The sequence below is a fragment of the Tupaia chinensis genome, unplaced genomic scaffold (assembly GCF_000334495.1).
Source record: "Tupaia chinensis unplaced genomic scaffold, TupChi_1.0 Scaffold000132_1, whole genome shotgun sequence".
In the NCBI taxonomy this organism is placed as follows: domain Eukaryota; kingdom Metazoa; phylum Chordata; class Mammalia; order Scandentia; family Tupaiidae; genus Tupaia; species Tupaia belangeri.
The window spans coordinates 3125194-3153069 of record NW_006159601.1 but is presented as its reverse complement, the minus strand read 5'-3'; the positions used below and the strand labels follow the sequence as shown (position 1 = coordinate 3153069).

At 41.5% G+C, this 27876-nt stretch overlaps 1 protein-coding gene across 1 annotated transcript in view; it reads left to right on the top strand.

The window, feature by feature from the left end:
- Nucleotides 1-27876, top strand: part of ARHGAP26 (Rho GTPase activating protein 26) — a gene marked incomplete in the record, with an annotated part of 513022 nt that overhangs the window by 275106 nt on the left and 210040 nt on the right. The window contains 1 exon segment of the mRNA XM_027770414.1: nt 9114-9150. Coding sequence (XP_027626215.1) covers nt 9114-9150 — 37 coding nt within the window.

Sequence of the window (27876 nt, the reverse complement as noted above, 5' to 3'; positions counted from 1 at the left end):
AAAAATATAGTAAAAAATACATAATTAATGAACATAGTAAACTATAGAGCATCAACTAGGTGCTACCTTATAGTATATTCACTCTACTCAGAGGTTCATGTCTTAAGTCAGATATGTATTCATAGATATGTATGTATCAGCAGAGCTTGCTATGGAAAGTAGTTAGATTATTTAAGAAATTTTGTGAATCAATAAAATGTGGGGGAAAAAAAGAAATGGAAAACAACTTGGACACCTGAGATAGTGTGGGAGGAGGGCAGGAAATGGCAAGAGTGAGAAATAAGGGGAAAAGATATATACACACACACACATATATATATATGAAACTAGAAATGGAAAGTTATTGATGATAACATGTGTGATTAAGCTACTACGCAGCATCTTCTGGATGTTAAATTACATTTTGTATGCTGTGACAATATCAGTGAATAAATGTGAGTTAATTAATTTTAAAAATAAGAAATACAAAAAGATTTTTTAAAAAATGTTAAATTCAGACTGCTCCAAAATCCAAAACTTCTTGAGTACTGCCATAGTGCCATAAGTAGAAAATGCGACACCTAACCTCACGTGACGGGTTGTAGTGAACACACTGCAACAGAAAAATACTGCATAAAATTACTCTCAGGCTACGTGTATAAGGTATAGATGAAACATAGATGAATTTTGTGTTTAGACTTGAGTCCCATCCCCAAGATACCTCATTATGTATATGCATATATTCCAAGTCTGAAATAAAAATCCAAGATCTGAAATAATTTCTGGTTCCAGACGTTTTGAATAAGGAATAATCAGCCTGTATATTATGAGAACAGCTAGATAGGAGGTATTTAATTATCCCATGCTACTTAAAAGAGCCTCAGGGAATCAGAGATTGGGTATGAGTAGGTAAAGATGGTGTCATTTAGACAGGAGTAACAGTTTTAAATAAATTTGATGATGGCGGAGAGATTGATGAAAGTTAGGGGCCAGCAGGTGGCATGGTGGTTTAGGAGCTGAACTCCCATGTGGCTGACTGTGGCTCAATGGACCTGGTGGCTTACTTTCTCATTCTTTCTCTGTCTTTAGTGAGCTCACATGCCCTATAGCAAACTAAAAATACTACTAATAATAGTAGAATTAAATAATTATTAAAAAATAAAAGAAAGTTTGTCTTTATAGAATGTTCTCTGCGTGGTAGATTTTGTATTTTAATATAATTTTGTGAAGATTTTAATTCAAAATGTGGTATGACCAAGTGCTAAAGCAGCTACATGTCAGATGGAAAGGTAAGATTGTTTTGTATAATTATTGCTTTACTTATACCTTTAATTTGTATGTTGAGGGGAAAAAAAAAAGTCTCTCTGTGCTTTCTCAGTATGGTTTGGATAATGGTAATAAAGGTTACCTGTAGGAAAATTCTGGGAATTCAGATGACTCTGTATTCTCTTAATTCTCTAGAGACATGTTGATAGAATTGGCTCAGAACAAAATTTATTGCAAAATCACATCTCAGTGCAAAGGAGGCATCTGAAGGTTTTCCTTACCCTCTTCTGATTTACAAAATTGGATTCCCATTGTAGCTTCTGGGTAAGGACCCAGAAAACCAAGTGCCCTGTGATTTGTATCGAAGACCTACTCTGCTGCCCTGGTGTTTATCTTTAGCATGGAACCCTGAGGTTGGAGAAAATAAGGAGTCTACTTCTACTCAGAGGGCACCCACTGGTTGCATAAATTAGTGATGAATGGTCCAGGCTGGAATCAGAATGCCATTCCATTTCATTTCTCTTTGACTCAGGGCAAGTTTTCTCTATCTGTGACTCACCTGCCCTAACCACCCACAACATCTCATCACCTTGACCATTGTCATCATCATAATGTCTTATTTATCATACTGTTAGTGGTTACATGCTTGGTCTCTGGAGACAGACTGTAGGAGTTCCTGTCTGGAGTCAGCCCATTCCTGGCTGTCTACTCTTGGGAAAGCAACATAAATTCTCTGGTGCCTCAGCTTTCTTATCTCTGTGATGGCAGTGATTAGCTTGGTGTGGCTGAACACGATAATGCCTATTATAGAATGTTTGGCATGATGTCTGACACATAGCAGACCTTCGTCCTCATCATTATTAAATCATTATTTCTGTTGTGGGCCCAGCAGGTGGTGTGGTGGTTAAGGTGCTAGACTCTTGGCTGACTGTGGTTCAAGTCCCAGACTTGGCCAGTTGCTTTCTTTCTTTCTCTCTGATCAAATTAAAAGAATAATAATGGTAATAAATAAAGCAAATAATATAATTATTTTAAAATGACTATATCTGTTGTATCTATTCCTTAATTACTAATCTCTTGTAACTATTCCTTAATTACTACTCTGTTGTAACTATTCCTTAGTTATCTTAGATGACCCTAATAAGATGAAGTAATCACATAATTTCTAATCTCTAGAAGCGTATGTTTTCAAATAAACATTCATTGATATTTAACAAATTATTATGTACAGTGTTAAGCAGAAATTAGAGTGTGCCTGCATCCATGTGTATAAAGTCAAAGGGCTAAGAAATTTGATGTCGCCTGGACATTGAGTACTTTAGCTAAGCAGGTCAGATTTGATCTTCGGTTGGTTGTTAGGAAGGTGCATGAACTGTTTTGGTCTTCCTAGGAGCCCTAATTCTGGAATGTTTAGTGACCCATGTCCCCTTGAGTTGATTTTGGAGGGTTGGGTTCTATCCTGTTTAGGTAGGGATTCTTAGGGCCAGCAGGTGGCATAGTGGTTATGGTGCTGGACTCTTGCTTGGCTAACCACGGTTCAAGTCCTGGAGGCTGGAAAATCATGTACCTACTGTCAAACAGAATGCTAACCTGTTTCCTGGCTTTAAGTATTAAGTAAAGTTCTCTAAGTATTTTCAAAATTTTGATTTATTAAAGCTAAAACTGCCTTTCTTGAAATTAAAAAATGTAACTAAAAAATACCTATTTAATAATCATGGTAAGCTATATAGCCTCACCTGTGTGCTATTTTATAGTATATTCATTCTACCCACAGAGTTTCATGCCTAAAGTCAACTTTATCTGTGAATTAAAGTTGTATATATCAGCTGAACTTACTATTGAAAGTATTTACATTAATAAAGATATTTTGTGAATCAGTACAATGTGGGAAAGAATGAAGGAATGGAAAGCAACTGCAGATACCAGAGAGAGGGTGGGAGGAGGATGGGAAATGGCAGAGAGTGAGAAATGGGGGGTGGCGGAAGAGAAAAATACATATATACACACAAGAAATAAAAAATGGAATATTATTTGTTGATAACATGTATGATTAAGCTACTTTACAGTGTATTCTGCCTGGAAAATCATATTTTGTATGCTGTGGTAATGTTCAAAGTATGTAAAATAAATTAATAAAAAAGAAAAGAAAATCATGCTGGGTACATGTGTGCATGGGCCCAAAATCTCAGGAGGAGAATGGAGGAAAAGAGACTGCAGTGTGGCCATCTTCCCCTTGGGGGAGGGGGTTTGATTTCTCACTTTCCTTCTTACTGACTCTCTCTGATGAATGCATGCACCCTGTGGCATAATCCTTTAAAAAAAGAGTTGGAGGTTCTTGGTCAACCTTTCAAAACACGTAAAACTGAGATAGACCCAGTCATGTGGCACAGCTGGTAGGGTGCTACTCTCCAATGCCAGAGCCTCATGGAAGACTGGAGTTTAGACCCTGAGTTGACCTGGAACACCATGCACACGTGCCTTTGATCCTGCTGGCTGGAAGATGGGGTAGGGGTGGGGGGCAGAGATTGCAACTTGAGGAGACCTTGACAAGGTCATGCTTGTGCTTGCCCTCACTCTTTCTCTCTCTTTGCTTGGCTAACCACGGTTCAAGTCCTGGAGGCTGGAAAATCATGTACCTACTGTCAAACAGAATGCTAACCTGTTTCCTGGCTTTAAGTATTAAGTAAAGTTCTCTAAGTATTTTCAAAATTTTGATTTATTAAAGCTAAAACTGCCTTTCTTGAAATTAAAAAATGTAACTAAAAAATACCTATTTAATAATCATGGTAAGCTATATAGCCTCACCTGTGTGCTATTTTATAGTATATTCATTCTACCCACAGAGTTTCATGCCTAAAGTCAACTTTATCTGTGAATTAAAGTTGTATATATCAGCTGAACTTACTATTGAAAGTATTTACATTAATAAAGATATTTTGTGAATCAGTACAATGTGGGAAAGAATGAAGGAATGGAAAGCAACTGCAGATACCAGAGAGAGGGTGGGAGGAGGATGGGAAATGGCAGAGAGTGAGAAATGGGGGGTGGGGGAAGAGAAAAATACATATATACACACAAGAAATAAAAAATGGAATATTATTTGTTGATAACATGTATGATTAAGCTACTTTACAGTGTATTCTGCCTGGAAAATCATATTTTGTATGCTGTGGTAATGTTCAAAGTATGTAAAATAAATTAATAAAAAAGAAAAGAAAATCATGCTGGGTACATGTGTGCATGGGCCCAAAATCTCAGGAGGAGAATGGAGGAAAAGAGACTGCAGTGTGGCCATCTTCCCCTTGGGGGAGGGGGTTTGATTTCTCACTTTCCTTCTTACTGACTCTCTCTGATGAATGCATGCACCCTGTGGCATAATCCTTTAAAAAAAGAGTTGGAGGTTCTTGGTCAACCTTTCAAAACACGTAAAACTGAGATAGACCCAGTCATGTGGCACAGCTGGTAGGGTGCTACTCTCCAATGCCAGAGCCTCATGGAAGACTGGAGTTTAGACCCTGGGTTGACCTGGAACACCATGCACACGTGCCTTTGATCCTGCTGGCTGGAAGATGGGGTAGGGGTGGGGGGCAGAGATTGCAACTTGAGGAGACCTTGACAAGGTCATGCTTGTGCTTGCCCTCACTCTCTCTCTCTCTCTTTCCCCCCCTTCCTCTTTCCTCTCTCAGAAATTAAAAAAATTAAATAGAAACTGGACTAGTGAGTGGCAGGCAGTGAAGGTATCTGGATTGCTGCTGATTGCAGCCTACTGATTGCACACTGGCTGTGCGTGTGTGTGTGTGTGTGTGTGTGTGTGTGTATGCACGCGTCTGTGTGCATCCAAAGTCCCTAGATGAGAATGGAGTTGTAGGGATTGTGGTGTGGCCATCCTCCTGGGGATGCTTTCTCACTTCCTTTCTCTCTTTGTCTCTTCCTGTTGAGCACACATGCCCTATAGAAAATTTTTAAAAAGTTAAAGAAGAAATAAAGTAAGTCAAAGAGATCTTTTATTTCAGGACATTGCTCATGCCTTTGAACCTCAGTCTGATGTGTGAGATGGCTAGAAGGAAGGTACCCCAGAGAAGAATGACCATTTCTAGAGAGTGATTGAGTGTTCTTTGCTTCTGCCTGTATAGAAGATATTTATGAACCACAATACCAAGCACCGGAGAAGTTCGGTAGTTACATGCATCTGCCACTGTCTGGAAAGGTCAGAGGATTGGAACATCCCTTCAGAGGCACTTTAGACTAGTACACCACTTAGCAGCTCTGTGTCCTTGGACATACTGTTGTATGTTCCCTCTCTGGAGCTCAGGTTCCATAGTCGTAAAATGAGCATAACTTTAGACTCAATCTAACAAGGGTTAGACATCACATATGGCACTTGGTAAGTGCTTCAGCTTAAAGCTGTTTCTGTGCTACCATCTGGCTTTGCTAGTGAGGAGCACCCTCCCACCTTCCCCCTTCCTCTGCCAGCCTTCCTTGTTGGGCCACATAATCATGCAGTCCTGGTGAGCATGGTTTGTTAGCTTCATTTCAAAACTCATTTTCTTTGGCTCATTTACCCAAAGCAGATGGAGATCAATGGCCTGGTCTCACAGGATCAGGCAGCACATGTTTCTGGCACTTTTGGCTCGTTGATCACACCTCTCCAATCCGGGGAAAGCCTGGATATTCTAGGTGGGAGTCTCCTGAGGCCCAGGAAGCCTTGAAAGAAAATGATTTGATGTAAACTCACCTTTAATTAAGCAGTGCTGAAAGCTATATATTTTATTATTCATCCTGGATTTTGCTATGTATAAATAGGTGCAAGTCTCTCTTGGATAAAATATTTTAATTTAATGGGGAGAAATGCAGTAATCACAAATTGCTGGGGGGAAAATACTTGCCAAAATATGGTTTTCCCCTGCGATTCCCTTACACAGCTTTCCAGGGTTAGTGAAATTCAGTCACTACATATTACTGGTCCTGACTACTACATGGCTACTCCTTTCACTCACAGGCCGCAAGGCCTAGTAAGATTGGGTTCTCCACTCTTATCTTCTCAGCCTTGCACTGATTGCCAACCACAGTGGCCTTCTTTCCTCCAAAGCCATGTTTTTCCTTATTTTAAGGACCTTGCTGCTAGCATTTGTTCCCAGGTCTTCCCAAGGAAGTCCTTTCTCAACATTCAGGTCTCATGCAATTGTCACCTTATCAGGGCAGTTTCTCCCCACCTCAGGTCCACAGTATTCTCATTTATTTTCTTTGTTGTACTTACTAATAGTTGAAGTTACCATATTTGTGTATCTGTTTATTTCTATTTTCTTCACCAATGGGAAAGTTCTAAGAGAGCAGAGATTATAGCTAACTTGAATGTATTCCTAGAGCCTAGAACATTACCTACTCATGGAAGGCATTCAGTGAATATTTGTTACATGCATTAATGAGCAAACCAATTACTGAATTGCAAGTAACTGTAGAAATAACCCATTTGCCCTTGTTTGTTAACCACGTGAATGAAACAAAGCAAAGGAAGGGGACCTTTGAGTACCTGGAGTCTTAGCTTCTCTCCCAGCCCCTGTGGCAGTCTTTGTGAAAGTGCTGTAGATTTCAACTCAAGAACCATAATCCAGTCCAAGTTTTTCATTTGTGCAGATGATGGAGATGCTGCGGAGGGAGAAGAGGTAACCCTCCATTGCAAAAAGAAATTAGCACAGCCTCTGTGTCAGCCTCCACCTGTGTCACTTTGTGGTGATTTTACCCTCCCCCTCAATTCTGTGAATGTTAAGCAGTTCTTTTTCTAGTAGAATAGGCCAGAGCACATGCATTTGTGGTGCCCCCTCTCCCAGTCTCATCTGTGCTCACAGCAGCCCTGGGAGAGGTAGGTGGAGTAGCTTTAACTGTTATCACCCCCATTTTGTATATGAAGAAATTAAAGCACAGCAAGATGAAATGACCAATGGTGAGACCCAGGTCAGAATCAAACTCTTTTGACTCCCAATCTCTACATCTTCCATCTAAGTGTGTACACTGATGCCTTATCATTCACCAGACTGTTAGTCTGTTGGAAAAGTTATGGTACATTTTTACACAGAAAAAATACATCATGACTTTTCTGACAACCCAGTAGTACAGAAACCCTTTCTTTTAATACTCCCATTTCTGACCCTCCATGTCTGTGCAGTTTCAGTCTTTAGAAAATAATATGGGGACCAGCAGATGGTGTAATGGTTACACTGCTGGATTCCTACATAGTTTATCGTGATTTAAGTCTTGGACCCTGCAGCTTAAAACTCATGCCGGGTGCATGTGCGTACATGCTCAAAATCCCAAGAGGAGAATGGAGGAGAAGGGATTGTGGCATGGCCATCTCCCCAGGGGATGATTTCTCACTTTCTGGCTCTCTCTCTTTCTCTGGCAAGCACACGTGCCCTATAGCAAAAATCTCTAAAGAAAAAAATGATATGAATAAATGGGGTGATTTGTTACATTTAGAGTTTGATCATTCAAAGACCTTCTTGGACAAGCCTTCAGTTTACAGATGAGGCAGTAAAGACTCAGAGGGTGTAAGAGACTTCCTCAATGACAAACTGAGAGACCAAGATGGACTCAGCTCTTGACCAGCTATTCCTACCCATATTTCCTAACCAGAACTTCCTTTTCTGGGTTTAATGACTTGCTTCAGGAATTCATGGTGTGACTCCTTTAGGGTTAAATAAGTGGTTCTCAACTGAGAGAGTGGCTATCACAATCACTTGGTGTGTGTGCATGTGACTGTATTGTGATTTTTACACACACACACACACATATATATATGCACGTTATATATGAACATATATATATATATATGTATATATATATATATGGAATAATGACATAGTATCAGGAGTGTGCAAACAATGGCCCATAGACCAAATCCAGCCCACCACCTCATTTCGTATATAGCCCATGAGCCAGGCAAGGCAACACCGATGAACATTTGCTTGATTTGATGATAGAAAATACTGACTTTGGACCCCAATTAAGCTGAGTATCATCCTTCCTTAAAAAAAATAAATAAATTCTTCCAGTTAGTGGACTTGAATTTCCAAAAAATATACTCTATTATTATTTTGAATTTTGTCTAAAAATACAATGAAAATTTGCTTTATGTCTCATTACACAAGTAACTGCATCATATCAATTTTGTCTCTTGGCCAGCATAGCCTACAATATTTACTTCCTGGCTCTTTATAGAAAATGCTCTCTGCCCCTTACATATGTCATCATCTGTTTTGTGTTGGGACATTTACCCTTTCTATGATTTCTATGTTCATTTGATGTATTTTTTTTGTAAATGTAACAAGTTCTCCTTAGCAAGCTTACAAAAATATGCAGAGTAAAAAGCATTTGCTCCTATCCTAAATATTAACACTGAGCAGTTTGTGATCTATCTTTGTCCTGACTTTGCTATGAACTAGCTGTGAGACCTTAGTTAACCTCTCTCAGCCTCAGATTCTCTATCTGAAAAACAGTGATAATAACAGCTTCTACTGGGTGGAATTGCTGTGTAGATTATTTGAGATAATTCGTGTGAGTTATTTAGCACATTGCCTGGTGTGCAGCTAATGCTTAATGAGTTGTAACTAATTTAAATAAACACACAAGTTTATTTGCTTTTTTAAAAAGATGGATTTTTTAACAGTAAAGTTCCACAGCCGATTCCAATGCTTGTACATTTATGATCAGCTAAAGTAAATACTAGGAAATAATTATCGAAGGGGTTTATGTTGGGGGACCAGAAATGATCTTCTGCCTATGGCACAAACTAGGAAAAGTGAGAGGGTAATAATTTTCTACAGTGAGCCTACAGGGTGGTAAATAAGTAAATTTTTATTTCTATTTTCCAGGTCTACAACTCGAACAAAGACAGTCAGAGCGAAGGGTGTAAGTATGATGTTTGGGAAATTTTCTACAGCTGGGGTTGGAAGTGGGCTTGGAAAAATTGTTATTCTGGGATGAGCCACCAGGAGGTACTGTGGGGATTGTTGGGTTGGCCTCCTTTCTTGAGTGCAGGATGTGTTTCTTCTGCCCTAACTGTCTATGTCAGTCACTCCCCAGGGACAGAGGGATGTGTTCCGTGAGCCTGACTGACAAGTCTGTAATGACACCTTGTGTTTAAATAACCCTTCACACTTTACAAAACGTTCTTATGTACATTATCTCACTTAATCCCAGGTCTTCTTAAGACTATAGCTCCAATCACCACTTAAAAGTCACTTAATCCAATAATACCTAACTCCCCAAGAGCTTTATTCTGTGGGAAAGCCAAAGTTACCCTTGCTTCCTGCATAGTCTCACTCAGTGGACTGAAGAGGCAATGGCTATCATTGGCGATGGCTTAATAACTCACTTTTCTTGGTAGCCTCTTTGGAGAGGAAAAAGGGGAGATGCTGCGATAATACTCCTCTTTGATGAAAGTGCCCCTGGGAAGCCTCTCAACCATATAAAGCATGTTTCCCCTGCTGCTGGCTCTGAGCTCTCTGGTTAATCATGATTTCCAAGGGCACCTGTAACCTTGCAAAGACAACGGGATTAAATAAAACTGCTGGTAGAGTGTTCGGGCTGATTATCTCCTTGGTGCATAGGAGGAAAAAAAAATCCTTCCAGGTTGCTACAAGAATATTAAGGAAATCCTGCCCCCTTGCCTAAGATTTGCTTTATAAAATCCATTTGGGAAACAGATTCGAAGGTAGCCTTCTATGAATTCAGGAGAAATCAGTAGAATAGTACATCTATGTGTATATGAAAGGATAAGCTTTTTTTTTTGTGAAAGCCATAATAGAACAAGGATTTTTTTCTTCTCTAATTCTCTCTGAAATACAGATCTTACCAGGAGTTTTATACAAAATATTAAGTAATTTATAATGGCTGCTGTTGATAAATTGAGAGCCCTTTATGAGAGGAATCTTTTTCCCTTTAAGAACTGAACAAGGGAAAAATTTTAAAGTAAATATTCAAGGAAATAAAGACATACTTTTTCCCACTTGGGATCAAGTAGTATTGTTTTAGAGCATCTGAGGTCAATTCTGGCTAACTTCAGCAAAAGGAAAGACAGCTTAATGATAAAGAGGTCAAGAGGGAAGGCAATAGGGGAACTCACAGTAAGGTATGAAAGTGGAAGAACCAGGCTTGAAAACAGACCAGCTCTAGAGACCCAGGAACCAGTGAGAAAGAATCTTCTGGATACTATTGGCAGAATGAGGAAGGTCTAAACCATTTATAATCCTTGTCTTATTCCTCTTAAGATTCAGATTCTCAAGAAAAATGTAACATCAAGTTGGTTCTAGATTGGGGCCACCCAGTGGAAAATAACACATGCACTTGATTGATGGTTTTAAGAACACTGCATAAATTGGAAGCAGGGTAGTTTCTCGCAGGGAAGTTAGGAATGCCACCATAAGAAGAGAGCAGGCAAAACCAATGTAAACCCACACAGGCCTCAACCTGGGACATACTGCTTCTATACTAAACACTCAAGGCTGTGGGGTATGAGATGCACATGACTAGAGACCAATGGCTGGAAGTTACCTTAACTTGTGACCTTATGAACCTGTTTCTCCCTGCTTGAGCTAAGGGCAATTAGATTTGAAAGACCATCATTACTCTTTCTATTGATGGGCATGCTAACTGGTTCTGCCATTTCTATAAGTCATTTTGGTAGTAATGTGGAGCCCTTTAAAAAGTGACTATTGAGGCCAGCAGGTAGTTAAGGCACTGGACTCCCTCATGGCCAACTGCACTTCCAAGTTCTAGACCCAGGGGCTTGAAACTCATGCTGACGTGTGCGTGCATGCCCAAAATCCTGAGAAGAGAATGGTTTGCAGTGCAGCCATCTGCCTAGAGGGTGATTTCTCACTTTATCTCTCTGTCTCTCTGGTGAATACATGTATCCTGTAGCAAAAAAACCTCTCTTAAAAAAAAAACAAAAACCCGGGACCAGCAGATGCCATAATGGCTATGTTGCTGAACTCCCATGTAGTCAACCGCAGTTCATGTCCTGGACCTGGTAGCTTAAACTCACGCCAGACACGTGCGTGTGTGTGCCCAAGATCCTGAGAGGAGAATGGAGGAGAAAGGATTACAGCGTGGCCATCCCCCCAGGGGGTGATTTCTCGCTTTCTCTCTGTCTCTCTCTTCCTTTCTGGCAAGTGTATGCACTGTATAGCAAAAACCTCTCCAAAAAAAGAAAATAATGACTGTCTTTTGACGTAACAGTTTGTCTTAGAGGAATAATTAGACTAGAATGTAAAGTTGTTTGTGCAACAAATAAGCTTATTGGAATACAGGAGATAAATAGCAAAAAATTGGAGACAGATATCAAATAGGGAACTGATCAAATAAATCATAGAGTAATATACAGTCTTTAAAAAGAATGAGGATGGGATGACCAGCAGTTAGCGTAATGGCTATGTTGTTGGACTCCCATGTAGTCAGCCTTGGTTTGAGTCCTGGACCCGGTGGCTTAAACTCACGCCAGGTGCGTGTGCATGCATGCCCAAGATCCCGAGAGGAGAATGGAGAAGGGATTGCAGCGTGGCCATCCCCCCTGGGGGGTGATTTCTCGCTTTCTGTCTTCCTGTCTCTCTCTGTCTCTCTGGTGAGTGCACGTGCCTTATAACAAAAACCTCTCCAAAAAAGAAAAAGAAAAAGAAAAAAAAGAATGAGGATGATCTAGATGTATTATAGAAATGGTACTCACAATATGTTGTCATTGAAATATTTTTTAAAATTAGCCTATAGAACAATGTATTAAGTAAAATAAATTATTTGACCAATTTAGATATTTGGTAAAGTCTAGAGGGACATTTATCATCAAACTCTTCATTCAGGATGGGAAATGGACTATTGGGAGACATCGACCTTCTACTTTAAATAGTTCCTTGTGGTTTGCATCAACTATTCTGACTGTATATTTTACAGTAATAGATACTAACAGCACTAGGTGACCACTTACTGTGTGTCAGGAACTAGACATCTATCACACACATCAGCTCATTTAATGCTTGTAATGCACTGTGAGGTGGCTACTTTTGACCTATTTTGTAGGTAAAGAAATTGAAGCTGGTAAGCTCAGGAAATACGATTTAGTCTTCATTCTGTCTGACCCCAAAGGCTGCAAGTCAAACACATGGATAGTCTACCTCCATTAAGAAAAGAACCATATAGAGCTCTGTTTTGGAATATGCAGATACTTGGAATGTTTTGCTTTTGGCATCTTGTTACTTACAGTGAGGAGGGTTGTTTGCCTTGGATGTTTAATGATTCTTCAATTTCTTACTCTTTTATCTAGTAAGCAAGAGAGAAAAAAGATGGGGTTGAAAACTGGTTACTTTTTCAGGAGTAGTTTAGATAGGAGTTATTTTTCTTGGGTGTTATTATCAACTGATTGTCAAGCTAGCAAAACTAGAATGACGATCTGATTGATGCTACCTCACTGCTTTTTTTTTTTTTTTTTTGTCATTAGGACCACCCCCGCCCCCCGTCATCCAATTCCTTGTTCCATTTCCCCATGAAGTTGTACTTGTAGTGATTTGCAGTTTGATCCCACCCCCACCCATGGGGCTCATTTACCCTGGGTCTTGTTTGTTCTGCACCCCTCTTTTTGTTTATGCAACAATCTATACTCTTCTAAAGGTTAAAAAGTTAATCTTATATGGATTTAAGAACAGGGCATTGTTCTTTTCACCTAATCCCAGAAATCTAGCATCCAAATTCCAGATGTCTAGCATACTCCTTTCTAAAAACTGTTTTGGTGGAAACTTGGATACAAGCATTTTATCACAGAGCCAGAATATTTTTGAAGGGGCATAGGGCAAAAGGAATTCTTCTGAGAATACTTTTGAATGTATTGCTTTCAGGAAAACTTCAGGAATAGAGAAATTCGCACATAGGGCTACTGGGACTACAGACCAACCACTCTGCAGACCAAAATGAGTTTCTCTCAGGGCATACAGTGCCAGTAGGATAAAAGACAAGACCATAAATAATGTCTCTCAGCTGCTGGTATTTTCCAAATGGCCCAGTTGCCAAGGAGAGGTTGGCCGCAGACAAATACATGAACATTTCTTTACAGAGCCTTTTTCTCCTCTTTTCTCAAATTTTCTCTTTGGATCTCAGGTGTGGAGGGTTGTGTTAATTAGTCCCCCTGTTATGGCACATATCCTCCCACGTTTCTTGATTTATTTGTTTATTCATTCTTTTTCATTTCATTTCCTTATGTGTTCTCTTTTCATTCTTTACTCATATGCTTTTCTTCTGCAATAGGCCACCATTCTAATGTGTACTTTTAAAATGTGTTTTTAGGAATTGTGTATCTTTTATCTATCTGTTTTTAAATGATAAATATGGTTGCCTGTGTTGTTCTGCTTGTTTCCTCTGTGTTAAGTTAGGAGTCATCCTTATCACTGTACATACATCTGCCATGGCTCTGACTGCTGTGGACTCCATGGCGTGTGACAGTGTATTTGTATTTTGCAGAGATGTGCTCTGTCTTCTCATGCATCCAGCTCCTCCTCACTACACACAGCACCACAATGAACATCTTTGTGCATCCGCCTTTGGAAGACTTTTTCTGTGATGTACTCCCCAGGAGAACTGCTGGTCAGAGGGCATATATAAACTTAGTTTAAGTGTTCTCATATTGGTTTCCAGAGTGGTTGGTTCACAGTCCTACCAGCCCTAACTGTGAATGTCTTTGTTCCTACCAACTCTTCTCATTATTCAGCTTTCTATTTTTTTTTTTTGCTAGTATAATAAATGACAGTTAATTTTTTTGAACTGTATTTATTTGATAGTTAATGAGTTTGAGCATCTGTCTATATACGTCCTAGTTGACTGGATTTCCTCTTCTGTCAGTTGCCTATTCATGTCCTTTGCCTATTTTTCTATTGCAGTTGTCATCTTTTTTTCTTACTGATTTGTAAAGTCTCTTTTGTATTCTAGATATTAATCCCTCATAAAATTTCATCTTGTCATCCGTCTATGAATGTATGTGGTATCCTTTCTTGACTATAAGTCTTTTTTTTGAGAGGTTTTTGCTATAGGGCGCGTTCGCTCGCCAGACAGATAGAGAGAGAGAGTCAGACAGGAAGCAGGAAATCACCCCCTTGGGGGGGTGGCCACACCGCAATCCCTTCTCCTCCATTCTCCTCTTGGGATCTTGGGCATGCACGCACACACGCCCGGCGTGAGTTTAAGCCACCGGGTCCGGGACTTGAACCGCGGTTGATTACGTGGGAGTCCAGCGACATAGCCATTACACTAACTGCTGGTCCCTTGACTATAAGTCTTTTTGTAGGAGCAAATGATCCCTTTCCTTCCTTTCCCCTTTCCCTCTCCCAATTTCAGTTTATGATTTTTTCAAGCTGTGTTTTAAGGGCCTTTCTGATCCTTGTCACAAAGACGTGTATCTACATTTTCTTTTATTGGCTTTATGAGTGTGTCTTCCATATTTTGGTCTCTGATTTAGCTGATATCTGCCAGTGTATGTGAAGATCTAATTTTTATCAGAAAAACCATTTTTACCACCAACACCTACTCAACTGTACATTCTTTCCTCCTTTGATTTGTGCTGCCAACTTTATTGTATATGAGGTTTGTGTCTCTGAGTTCTGTCTCTGAGTTCTTTATTTCTAAGGTCTGTTAAACTGCTTTTATGCCAATATCTTCCTGTTTGTAATGTTAATAACTAAAAAGAAAATAATAATAATAATACAATTTCTATTTGGGATAACATTGAGCATTACAGATTAATTTGGGGAAATTTGTTTATAATAATGTCATTTTCCCCAAGAGCTTTGAATATCTTTCCATTTACTTAATCCACCGGTGTCCTTTGTTAGTTTTCATTTTATGTCAAGAGATCTTGCATGTTCTTGGTTAAGTTATTTCCTAAATGCTAAATTAAAAAATCAGTCTATTGGGACAGCAGATGGTGTAGTGGTTCATCATTGGATTCCTACATGGTCAACCGCTACAGTTCAAGTCCTAAACCGGGCTCCTTCAAATTCATGTCGGGCACGCGTGTGCATGTCCAAAATCCCAAGAGGAGAATGGAGGGAAAGGGATTGTGGTGTGACCATCCCCACCTGGGGGTGATTTCTTTCCTTCTATCTCTCTGTCTCTCTGGTGAGCACATGTGCTCTATACCAAAAATCTCTCAAAAAAGAATAAAGCAAAAAACTCAATCTATTATTTCAAGTCCTGTAGGCTTCTTATCATAGGTCCTGCTGCCAACAGGGAACATTCCCTGGCTTTGCTCTTAGAGTGTCAGGAATATACATCAGTGACATCCATTTCTCTAGTTGATCAGACTTTTACCTAGTAGAGAAGGGAAGGCAAAAACAGGAGTATAGATAGTAGAGAGGAAGAAAGTATGGGCTGTTGCTCCTTAAGCTTTTTTTTTTTTTTTTTTTTTTTTTTGGGAGAGGTTTTCGCTATAGGGTGCGTGCGCTTGCCAGAAAGACAGAGAGACAGAGAGACAGAAAGCTAGAAACCACCCCCCGAGGGGGGATGGTCATGCCGCAATCCCTTCTCCTCCATTCTCCTCTCGGGATCTTGGGCACGCATGCACACGCGCCCGGCGTGAGTTTTAAGCCACCGGGTCTGGAACAGTCCAGCGACAGGACTACGTGGGAGTCCAGCGACATAGCCATTACGCTAACTGCTGGTTCCCAACTCCTTAAGCTTCTTAACTGAGGATGTGATCGCTGCCAAGTGTCAGTGATCTGGACATCTGATACTTCTCATTGATTTGCCTCCTTTTTATTACAAAGAACGGGGCTCTACAGTAGGCAGGAACCCCTTTTCCATCCAACTCTCTGTAGCTATCTTAGTGTGTCTCCTGAGTGTACACCTTGCTGTTGGTCCTACCTGCTGCAGTTTAATATTTACTCTCCAATGACTCTATGAGAGTTAGCTCATTCTCCTTTGACTTGAGCCCATGTCAGAATCAGAGGAGAAGCCAGGAAGTGGCCTGTTCTAAACTGGTGGCTCACGGTCTCTAGTTCTCCCTGAGGGACAGTTAGGAACTTGTCAGAGAAGGTGGATCAGTCCAGTGCAAGAGTGAGGGCAGAGCAGGGCAGGCTTTCCTAGTGTGAGTTGGTCTTTTCCGAGTTTGAAGATTTGAATAATGGCATTGTTTACTTAACTCTGGAAAGATTAGGTTGTTTATAGAAATGCTGCTCTCCCCCTCCCCCTTCAGCTATTTTAAGGCTGAAGTCTGAAGACTGAGCCAGAGAGGGCTTAGTCTCCTAACCTTGACTTTATAATGCCACTTTCCTCAATCAAATTCCGTAGGTATTTAGATTGTGTTCAGAGGAATATGCCCAGGTTGTTGCAGGCATGCCTATTCGTGGATACGTCTCAGGGAAAACTGCCTGGCTTTCTAGCATGACATTGCAGTACTTCACTTTGCCTCCCACTCTGGAACATTTTCTTATTTGCTCCTACCTGAACCTTTTACTAGATGAAACTGGAGGAGTCCAAGAGTCTTGTAGCCCTTCATTCAGTGAATACCTCTGGGAGTTCTTAAGGCCAGATGGTAGTGCGCTATGTGAGTACTGAGGGGAAAGCACTCTCACAACTAGAGCATGTGTCTGTCTTTAAGGAGTGTATGATCTACGGTAGAAGTTCAGACCACCGGACCTGTTACATACATGGCCCAGTTACATCATGTGAGTGTGTATAACATTCATGCTATCCACAGCTGCACCAGTGTGCAGACAGCATGGCCAGAGCTGATGAACTCGACCATACTTTTAGAATGGGATTCCTTCTAGTCTAGAAACACTTTAAAAAATGGAAATGTTATATCTTCCATTCTCTCCAGAGGGAAATATCTAACACTTTCTCTTTGTTTCCAGATCTTAATCCCTCTGTTCCTTCTATTTTATTTTTAATCCTGTGCTTTTATATGAATCATTTGTATTTGAATAATGCTGAAGAACCTGCTACAATCTGCAAATTTTCATTTACACTGGGAATGGGGGAGAGCAGTGATTGGAGAATATTCTGTGCACATTTGGACTTAGGCTCTAGTAATCTGTGAGTCTAGGCATTGTATCTCTGAGCCTCACTCCTAAGCAGGTTTCAAAGCATGTATTTTCTCTTGCTATAAAAATAACGTGAACCAGGGCCAGCAGTTAGTGTAATGGCTATGTCACTAGACTCCCAGGTAGCTGACTGTGGTTCGAGTCCCGGACCCGGTGGCTTAAACTCACGCTGGGCGCATGTGCATGCGAGTGTAAGATCCCAAGGGGAGAATGGAGGAGAAGGGATTGTGGCGCAGTCATCCCCCCTGGGGGGTGATTTCTTGCTTTCTGTCTCTCTCTGTCTGTCTCGCGAGCGCACGTGCCCTGTAGCAAGAACCTATCCCCCCAAAAAAAATAAATAAATAAAAAATGACATGAACCCATTATAGACTAGAGTATAGCAAAGTGATTTTCAAAAATTCAATAAAAATCGTCCATAATACCACTCCCAGAGATATTTCCTTCTTACCTTTTTTTCATGATGTCTTGTGTTTATTTTGTATATATCAATGTCTATTATAAAAAGGTATAAAGGGAAGAAACATTTAACAGACAAAAGGATGTAAAGGGCTCTGTTGAAAATGATGTTTTAGGTCATTGGAAAAGTCATGATATATTTTTGCGTAGAAAAAACAAGAAAAATACGTCATGACTTTTCTGATGACCCAATATATTATAAATTACTTGATTCGATTGTCATGTACTACATGCGTACTTTGAAAAATAATATTGTGCATTGAAAAGATGTACAATGATGGAATGTAAAATTTAAAAATAGACTTATCTATTTCTTTTCATGGGAGAGAGAGAGAGAGACAAACAAGTGCCCCCAACAGAGCCTTCATTACCATGATCCACCCCAGCCTTTGCCACTCAGGATCATGGGCATGCACACACATAATAGTGTGTTGAGGGAGGGCCCAGGAAGTGAACCCAGGACTTTTCCCATATGGATCCAGTTGTATTGCCATGCGCTACACATGGGCCCTGTATTTGAACTTAATTGGCATTATGTTAAATATACTTGTTTGCATTCTGCTTTAAAAATGTTACAAGCATTTTCCCCAATTTTAAACATTGTTTATAAATATCATCTGTAGTGTCCCCCTATCATAAACATTGTTTATAAATATCATCTGTAGTGGTTGTTTAATATTATCATAGAATTATATCCTAAATTGTTGAACCATTCCCTATTTATTATTGGGCTTAAATGTCCTTTTTAAGTTTTTGTTATTATGAATAGTAATAGGTGCCTGTAGTTTTTTTGTACTCTGACTTTGTACATATCTCAGATTATTTTCTTTGGGTAAATTCTGCCACTGGACTGGAGAGTGCCATGTGAATGGTGTAAGTTAGCATACTGGCATAGCAACCGTGGGACCTTGGATAGGTGCCAGGTCTCTCCAATCTCCATTTTCTTGTCTGTAAAATGGGGTAATAACACACCGTCCTCATGAATTAATTGTGAGAATTAAAGTTTAGCATAGTATTTGGCATATTAGTTACTCCTGATTGTCATGCTTCTCATCATCTGATTTTACCAATTGCCCCCTCAAGGAAAGGAAAGAGCCCACCAGGTTGGCAGGACCAGCCTTGAAGGGAACAATGAGGACAATGAAGGAAGGAAGCCAGCACACACTATTTTTTAGTCTTGGTGCCTTTAGAGTACTAGTTAATTTAATTGTCATGATTGTATTTCTCCACTGGTATATGCACATCATTGGGGGTATGCAAGATCATTTGAGATAACACCAGACAGACATTTAAAATTACCATTTAGATTTATATACTTATTTAAGGTGTCTTGGGACGTGGCAATGTAAATGCTTATAACCCCCTGATTATAAATGTTATTGCTGGGGATCGGCAGTTAGCGTAATGGCTATGTTGCTGGACTCCCACGTAGTCGACCGCGGTTCGTGTCCCAGACCAGGTGGCTTAAAACTCACACCGGGTGCGTGTGCGTGCGTGCCCAAGATCCCGACAGGAGAATGGAGGAGAAGGGATTGTGGCGTGGCCATCCCCCCTGGGGGGTGATTTCTCGCTTTCTGTCTGTCTGTCTCTGTCTGTTTGGCGAGCACACGTGCCCTATAGCAAAAACCTCCCACCCCCCCAAAAAAAATGTTATTGCTGAACGCAGGGATCAACATTTTCAGTGAAGGGCCAGATAATAGTAACTACTCTTAGTTTGCGGGATAATTAACTGTACTATTACAGTGTAACAGAAGCCTTAAACAATATGGAAATAAATAGATATGGGTGTTTTCCAATAAAACTGTTTACAAACTATGCAGTGGTGAATTTGGCCCACAGACTGTATTAACCCTCATCTTAACAAAGTTAAACTTTTAAAAATTAGTTCGTTTAAGATGGTGTGAGGTTTCGACAGAGTGAAAACGGTCTGCGAATGGCTGAGATTTGCAGAAATGCTGTTCACAATACCCGAGGTTACAAATGAGCAAATAGGCTTAAAGAGGTCAAGGCAACATAACCAAGAAGTGGTGGAGCTGATGGTCAAGACTGCCTGATTTTGCCAAGGTAGTTTTGGTTATAGGGTGCGTGCACTCACTAGAGAAACAGAAAGCAAGAAATCACCTCCCCAGGGGAGAGGGCCATGCTTCAATCTATTCTCCTCTTGGGATTTTGGGCACACATGAACTCATACCTGCTGTGAGTTTTAAGCCACCGGATCCAGGAACTGGGGTCAACTATGTGGGAGTCCAGCAATGTAACCATTACATCATCTGCTGATTCCATCCATCCAACCAAGGTCATTTGTTTTCCTTGCTACTTTTTAACTTTTTGCCAGAATGCACATGCGCTTGCCAGAGAGAGAGAAAGTGAGAAAGCACCCATCATGGGAATGGTTACACCATGTTTCCTTCTCTTCCATCTCTCCCTTTTTTCAGGATTTTGAGCACACATGCACTTGTGCCTGATGTGTTTTTCAAGCCAGCAGGTATAGGACTTGAACCACAGTCAGCTATGTACATAGTCAGCTATGTACACTCCAGCTACCTTAACTACCATGCCACAGGCTGCTGCTTCCCCACCCCCACCACTCTTGATAAGCAGAAAATCTTTGCTGGGTTCTGTCATCCTATCCTGTATGTGCAACCCAGTGGGACTTGGAAGAATTTCACAGTGTCTGACATGAAGAAGCCTTTCCACATTTCTTCTTAGCCTGCTTATTAGAACCTTCGTGGTTCCTCAGATGCATGTGCACGATGCTGGGGTGGGGCCAGGGTCACATATTTCAATGGCTTTGCTTCTCAGGCCCAGACCCTTAACAAGGCTCACTACCCTCCCACAGGGATTTGGCAGTACAACAAAAGCTGCTTTTTATGTTGTTGCTGTTACATACACTCATCATTCTTTAGGTCATCATTCAGATCAAACTCCCTGATGGTTTTTTATTAAGGCTTGTCTTATTTTATAAAGACAAGATTAAGGAGCAAGAGAGGTGACGGGGTGGAGGGGGCGGGGGTGGAAGGGGTGTCGTTACCCTTCCTCTATTTGCCATTGGTGTGTCTCTGGGACATTCCTTTCATCTCTGTGCCTCAGCTTCCTTGATCTGTAAAACAGAATAGATTTATTCCTGGAGATCGTCAGGAAATCCTTGATGGGATCACATGGGGCCATTATACTTTTTAAAGGTTTCTAAAGCCTTCAGATATTATTAAAGGCCCATAACTTCATGAAAGCAACAGAGAGCAGAAAAGATTTTTTTTTTTTTGCTTTTGCTTGCAGTCACCTTCGGCCTTTTGCTGTTAGAACACCCACAGTTGAGAGGCAGGAGGAGGCAGCCACTGGTAACCAGGAACCCTTTGGGATCAGAGCCATCCAGTGACTGCCAGGTCTCCACTGGCTGGTGGCTTATAAATAGAACATTTCCCCTTTTAAACCTGAGAAGGATGGAAGGCATTACTGGGCATGGCGACCTGGCCTCCTGTGCCCTGGCCCACGAGGCAGTCAGCTGAGGGCACCTTCCCCTTCAGCTTTCCATCCATGCTTGCCAGGTCTGGGCTGATAGAAGATAGATGCTCCCTCCCTCCTCATCTGCCTTACTTGCCTCCAGCTCCCCCTACTCCCTTCTTGACCCTTTCTCACTTTCTCCTTTCCCCTCCCTCCTGTCCCCTGCAGGTTTCTTCTGAGCCTCAGGCAGGTGAGATGGTGTAGTTACAGCTTGCCCTGAGAGCTGACTTTCTGCACCTTGCTTTCCATTATGAGTGGTGTGCAACGTAGTTGCTTTGGTCCATGATGAGCTCCTGTCATGTTTAGTTGAGCTGAAACAGCCCAGCTCTGGAATAGGCCTGGCTCAGGTGCAGGGGGCCTGAGAGAGAGATAGAAAAAGACCAGCTGCTTTTCTCAGAGATGTTGTTCTTTGGGTTGCTGGCTATTTGATTTGTTGCCTGTCGCCTAAATAATGACTGGTGATAGTGTTCCTTGGACTAGCCTGGACAACAGACGCCTTTCTGCTTGTTCAAAAATGCACTTAACAAAGCCATCCTGTCTCTGCCAGCTATAGACCGACAGATACAGCCAGTATACAACTCTGCAATGGCAGAGTCTGATGTTCCCCTTTCGCTCAGTGGTGTGGACTCTACTGACAGCAGGCTGCAGCCTCTTGGCATCTCAGCTTGGGCTTCAGCCAAGTAACAGTAAGCAAGATGCTGGCTGCATCTTGAATCCTAAAGCCCAGTGCAAGGGGTTGCTGAGACACAGCTTTCTCCCACTGCCAGCAAGTGCAGGCTTTCAGCTATTATGCTTAATGTTTATTGAGTGCATGCTATGTACTGGGCCCTGTGCTCATGTTTGACTCATATATTATGTCATTTGATTCTCAAAAGAATGCTATGAGGTAAATAGTATTACTGGCCCCATTTACAGATCTGAAACCAAGGCTTTATTCTGTGGTCACTGAAGGTCATTCCTCCCTACCCTGATTAGAGTTTTCAGATTAGGCAGCTCACATGCAGCATGTAAGATTTAACAGAGGCAGGAGCAGCACATGGTATGATGGTTTAGACATTAGACTCCCACATAGCTGAGTGCAGTTCGAGTCCTAGACCTGACAGCATAAAAATCACCAGGCACATGTGCATGTGTGCCCCAAATCCTGAAAGAGAATGGAAAAGAAGGGAATGCGGCATGTGCACTCCCCCCCGCTCTGAGGGGTGTTTTCTCACTTTTTCGCTCTCTGGTCTCTCCAGCAAGTGCATGCATCCTATGGCAAAAACCTTAAAAGAAAGAGATTTAGCAGAGGCTATAAAGTGCCATTGCCCACAGTGGGATAGTGTTGAATAGTGGTTAGGAGTGTTGATTCTGGAGTATTGCACATATGGGTTGGAATACCAGCCTCGTGATTTACTGAGTGTGATGTTGGGAAATTTTTAAGTATCTTTAGGCCTCAGTTTTTCTTTTAATCTGTAAAATGGGGATTGCTTCAGTGTGTACATCTTTGGCTTTTGGGAGAGATTAAATGAGATTAAAATGGACATTCTTGGGACCAACAGTTAGCGTAATAGCTATGTCACTGGACTCCCATGTAGTCGACCATGGTTCGAGTCCTGGTCCTGGTGGCTTCAAATCACGCCAGGCGCGTGTGCGTGCGTGCCCAGGATCCCGAGAGGAGAATGGAGGCGAGGGGATTGCGGCGCGGCTATCCCCCCTGGGGGGTGATTTCTCGCTTTCTGTCTCTCTGTCTCTGTCTGGCGAGCGCAGGCGCCCTATAGCAAAAACTTCTCAAAAAAAAAAAAAAAAGGACATTCTTAGCTCAGTGGTGCCTGATATTCTAATAATCATTATATGTTGCCTTTGGGCCAGCAGGTGCTATGATGTTAAGACACTGTATCTTGTATGACTGGCTGTGTGGTTCAAGTCCTGGACCTCGCAGCTTGAAAATCATACCTGGTGTGTGTGTGCATGCATGCATGCTAAAAGTCCTGAGAGGAAAATGGAAGAGATTACAGCATGACCATCCCCCCAAGGGGGATGATTTCTCACTTTCTCTCTCTGACCCTCCTTCCCCTCTCTCTTTCTCTATCTCCCTCCAGTAAGTGTGAGCACGCATGCTGTATAGCAAAAAAACAAAGTCACCCTCTATTATTACTACCGTTGTCCCTTGTTGTCTGAGGAGGATCAGTTTTAGGACTCCCACAAATACCAAAATCCGCAGATGCACCAGTGCCTTATATGGAACGGTGTCATTTTTGCATATAACCTGTGTGTAGCCCCCATCTTAAAGTCTCTCAGTTACTTCTGGTACCTAATACAATGTAAATGCGTTGTAAATACTTGTTATACTGTATTGTTTAGGGAATAATGATAAGAGAAATTATGTGCGTTCTGTGCAGACTCCAATAATTTTTTAAAATTTATTTTCAATTTGTTTTCCATTGAATGTGCAGATGTGGAACCCATGAATATGGAGGGTCAACTTGTTACCAATAACGTCATCGTTCTTCACAACCAAAGCCTATTTGTCTGAAAGCAGGACAGTGTCACTTTAGAGTTCCTCACAGTGCCTCCGTGGGCAGTGGCCTATTTAATGCTGACAACACTTGCTTCTATAGGTGAAGGAGTGCATCAGAGTAGTGAAGTATGCCCACCTCATTCAGCTGGTCTTTCGTGACACCAAGGTTTAAATCTTAGGCCTCAGATTCACAATGCCATTTCTTCCCTGCCCTTCACTGCCTCAGAGATTTTTTGTGACCAAAAAAATATCATCTCAGTCATTTCTAGGGCAATTCAAGACAGGAGGACCGGCTGGTAAAGGTCGAGAAGGGATCTCTATAGGCAGAGGTAATTGGTTCTCTGTTTGAAATACCCACACTAGTGGGTGGCATGGTGGTTAAGGTGCTCGATTCCCTCATGAATGACCATGGTTCAAATCCTGGACCTGGTGACTTGAGAATTATGCCTGGTGCGTGCCCAAAATCCTAGGAGGTGAGTGAAGGCTTTGTCACAATCTCTTCGGGGGTGATTTCTCACTTTCCTTCTCTCCTCTCTGTCTCTATCTCTCTCTGAAGCACGCATACATGCCCTATAGCCAAAAAATCTTTTAAAAAAGAAAAGAAAAATATTAACACCACAGAAGGCTGAGGTTGATCTCTTTTGGTTGAGAAATCAGTACAAAACCACCCAGGGCCTCAAGGCAGGAAGGAATTGAGGCCACTGGACTGGAATTCATTGTCAGGAAGTCCAGATCCCCGTGTAGGAGACAAATGGCCTTGATCAAGCTGGTTGGCATTACCACAGTGTCCAGTAAACCCTGCTCTCTCACTGCTGTCCTGATTCAGAATCTTAAGGTAGACCGAAGGGTTCAGATGTAAAATCCCACAAGGAAACATTCCTAACCTCCTAAGTGAGACTCTGGTTCTCAGCCTGTGCTGCACAAGAACCCAGACGCTGCCACTTTGGCTGCCTGTCTCTTGCTAAGAATTGGAATTGGATCACTCTTCATTGCTCTCTTTGAGCCTCCCTTGGCTCAGGCTTGAGAGCTCGTAGGTTTATTTCAGGTCAGGCAAGGATTTTGTCTCTTTCTGGTGGCCAGTTTGCTTTCTTTACTGTGTGTCTCTTTTAACCCTCCCCCCACCCTTTTTTTTTTCCTACAGAAAACATTGGGGAAAAAAATAGGTGCCTATGTGTCTGGTAGGCTAGGGAAGAAAATAGAAAATTCTGATTAGCAGTATTCTTGCTTAGAGATCAAGGGTGAGCGGGATACCTGTCAATCCTGTTTGCCTTGTGCTTTTCTCTCAGGGTCCCTGTGCTCTAGAAGGTACCAACGTGTTCAGCCAGCTGCTCGCCATGAGAGCTTCTGGAGCGTGGGGACTTTGTACCTATTGGTTGCTGGTGTCTCAGCTGGTGAAAATATAGATACGTTTGTTCCTTCATTCAGGAAATAGTTGTTACAATATAGTAATGAACAAAGATTAAGTCTCTGTTTTCATGGCACATTTAATATTGAGAGGAACTGACAACAAACAGAACACAAGTAGACCGAGGTATAATTTCAGTATAACTTAGAGCTCCATAGTTTAATGAGTGAACAAAGCAGATTAACTCTCTGTCTTCGACAACAAACAGAACACAAGTAGACCGAGGTATAATTTCAGTATAACTTAGAGCTCCATAGTTTAATGAGTTCTAAAAGAGCGAGAGAGAGGGAACAAGGAAAGGGGCAGCTGTCTTAGAGATCTGGGGATGGAAGTTTCCTTTAAAAAGGTGACAATGGAGAAGAAACCCGAACAAGAGGGAAGAAGGCAGGTGAGGGGCTGGACGATGGACCTTGCTGACAGAAGGGTCAGCATGCGCGGGAGGCCCTGAGTTGAGGGAATCATTGCATTGTGTTCAAGGACTATTCAGAAGGACTTTGAGACTGGTTGAAGGAAGGCTGGAGGAGAATGGTCAGGCTGGCTGGGACTAGACTCTGTGAGGCAGGAGATAAGACCATGTTCTTAGTGTTATAAGAAGTCTTTGGGGGAGTTGTGGACCAAGTGAGTGCCATGACCTGATAGGTGTTTTTAAAAGCTGAGTCTTATGTCTGGTGGAGAATAAACTGTGGGTGATAAAAGTAGAAGCAGCTGGGAGGCTGTTGGCAGAAGTCCACGCAAAAGACAATGGTAGCTCGGATCAAGGTATCACTGGATATGGTGAGAAGTAGTTGAATCCTAGATATGTATTTAAGTTATTGCTGACGAGACCAGTGAACAGATTGGATGTGAGGTATGACAGAAAGCAGGGAATCAAGGATAACTTTACTGGAACAGAATGTCTTTTTTTTGATGAATTAATTTCATGAATGTAAGAGAGAGAGAGGGACCCCTGACAAGAGTCTTGCCACAATGTGATCCTATCCCCAGCCTTCAGCCAACCAGGGTCAGGCATGCCCTGTGTGTTCAGGTCAACCTGAGACCCAAACTCCAGGCCTTGCCAGTGTGGCTTCAATATTACACAATGGCATCTACCTGTTCCACCACAGCTGGGCTAAATTAAGACAACTTGATGGAAGAATATGATCCCCTTCCGTCCTTTCCTTTTCAGCCAAGTTAAATGTAGTGACTGGTCTGGGACACATTTAGGACATTAGCTCCCAAATGTGGCATTTATGTGTCATCATCATGAGTTCTTTGCATATACATTTAACACTTTTATTGTTATTTACTTTTTTCTTTACTTTAAATCAACTCATCTTTTTCTACCTCCATTTATTTAAAAAGGAAATATATCATGTCGTGTGTGACCAATCAGATTTCTAGCATGCATTAAAGTAAGTGTATAACTAGTAAAAATGTTTATTTGTGAACCACTTAGAATCATTTCATACACCACCAGTGGCACAGGCCAGCATTAAGATACATTGACTAGGGGCCAGCAGATGGCATGATGGTTAAGGTACTGGACTCCCACTTGGCCAACTGCAATTTGAGCTCTGGACCCAGGGGCTTGAAATCACATCAGACACATCTGTACACATGCCCACAGACTTGAGAAGAGAATGCAGAAGAAGGGATTGTGGTATGGCCACCCCCTTGTAGGATAAATTCTCACTTTCTCTCTCTCTGTCTCTCTCTGGTGAGCTCATGCACCCTATGGCAACACCCCCCCCAAAAAACAACAACAACAACAACAACAAAAGATATGTCCACCAGTTGTTATCAAATGGGGACTGTGGTACAGGCATTGGCAATCAATTAGGTCAGCAATCCTTGTGTTTGTCTTTGGTTTCAAGTGCTTGTTATTTATTACACTGTTTTTCCAATTCAGAGTTCACACCTCTGAAGCATAATCTCTGAGAGAGGGCCCAGGATCTGCATAGCAACAAATATGCCCATCTCTGGTCCATTAGATTAGAGCTGTTACTGAAGTAAGAGAGGGCAGAATCCAGAAAACCTGATTCCCAACCCTAGTCCCTTTCTGACTGCCATGTTTCCCATTTCATTTCTGTAATTTCAGCAGAAAGTAGAGAGTAGAAGAGGATGAAGTCTGGAGTCAGAATGAGTTTGAATCCTGGTTTCACGACTCACAAAAATCATGATCTTACAGAAGTTCCTTAACCTGACTGAGCCTAGGTTTCCTGTCTACATGATAGGGATGATGATGATGATGATGATGACGATGATAATGATCATGTTGATGCCAAGATGATGCATTTAAGCGTAGCCTAGAGCAGTGTAGTCTGTGCTGGGACAGTGTTAGCTTCTGTTACCATTGTTACTACCGCTTAATACCATGAGTCTGGCTTTTTTCATCATAAAAACTTACCAGATATTGGGACCAGCAGTTGGTTTAGTGGCTATGTCACTGGACTCCCATGTAGTCGACCGCAGTTCAAGTCCTGGACCTGGTGGCTTAAACTCATGTGTACATGCCCAGGATCCCCAGAGGAGAATGGAGAAGGGATTGTGGCATGGCCATCCCACCTGGGGGGTGATTTTTCGCTATCTGTCTCTCTTTCTGGCAAGCACACACACTCTATAGTGAAAACATCTCAAAAAAAAAAAAAACTTAGTAGGTATCTTGGGTAAATCAAATAAGCTATCATTTATTAATTAATTTTATAAACTGTAATGTA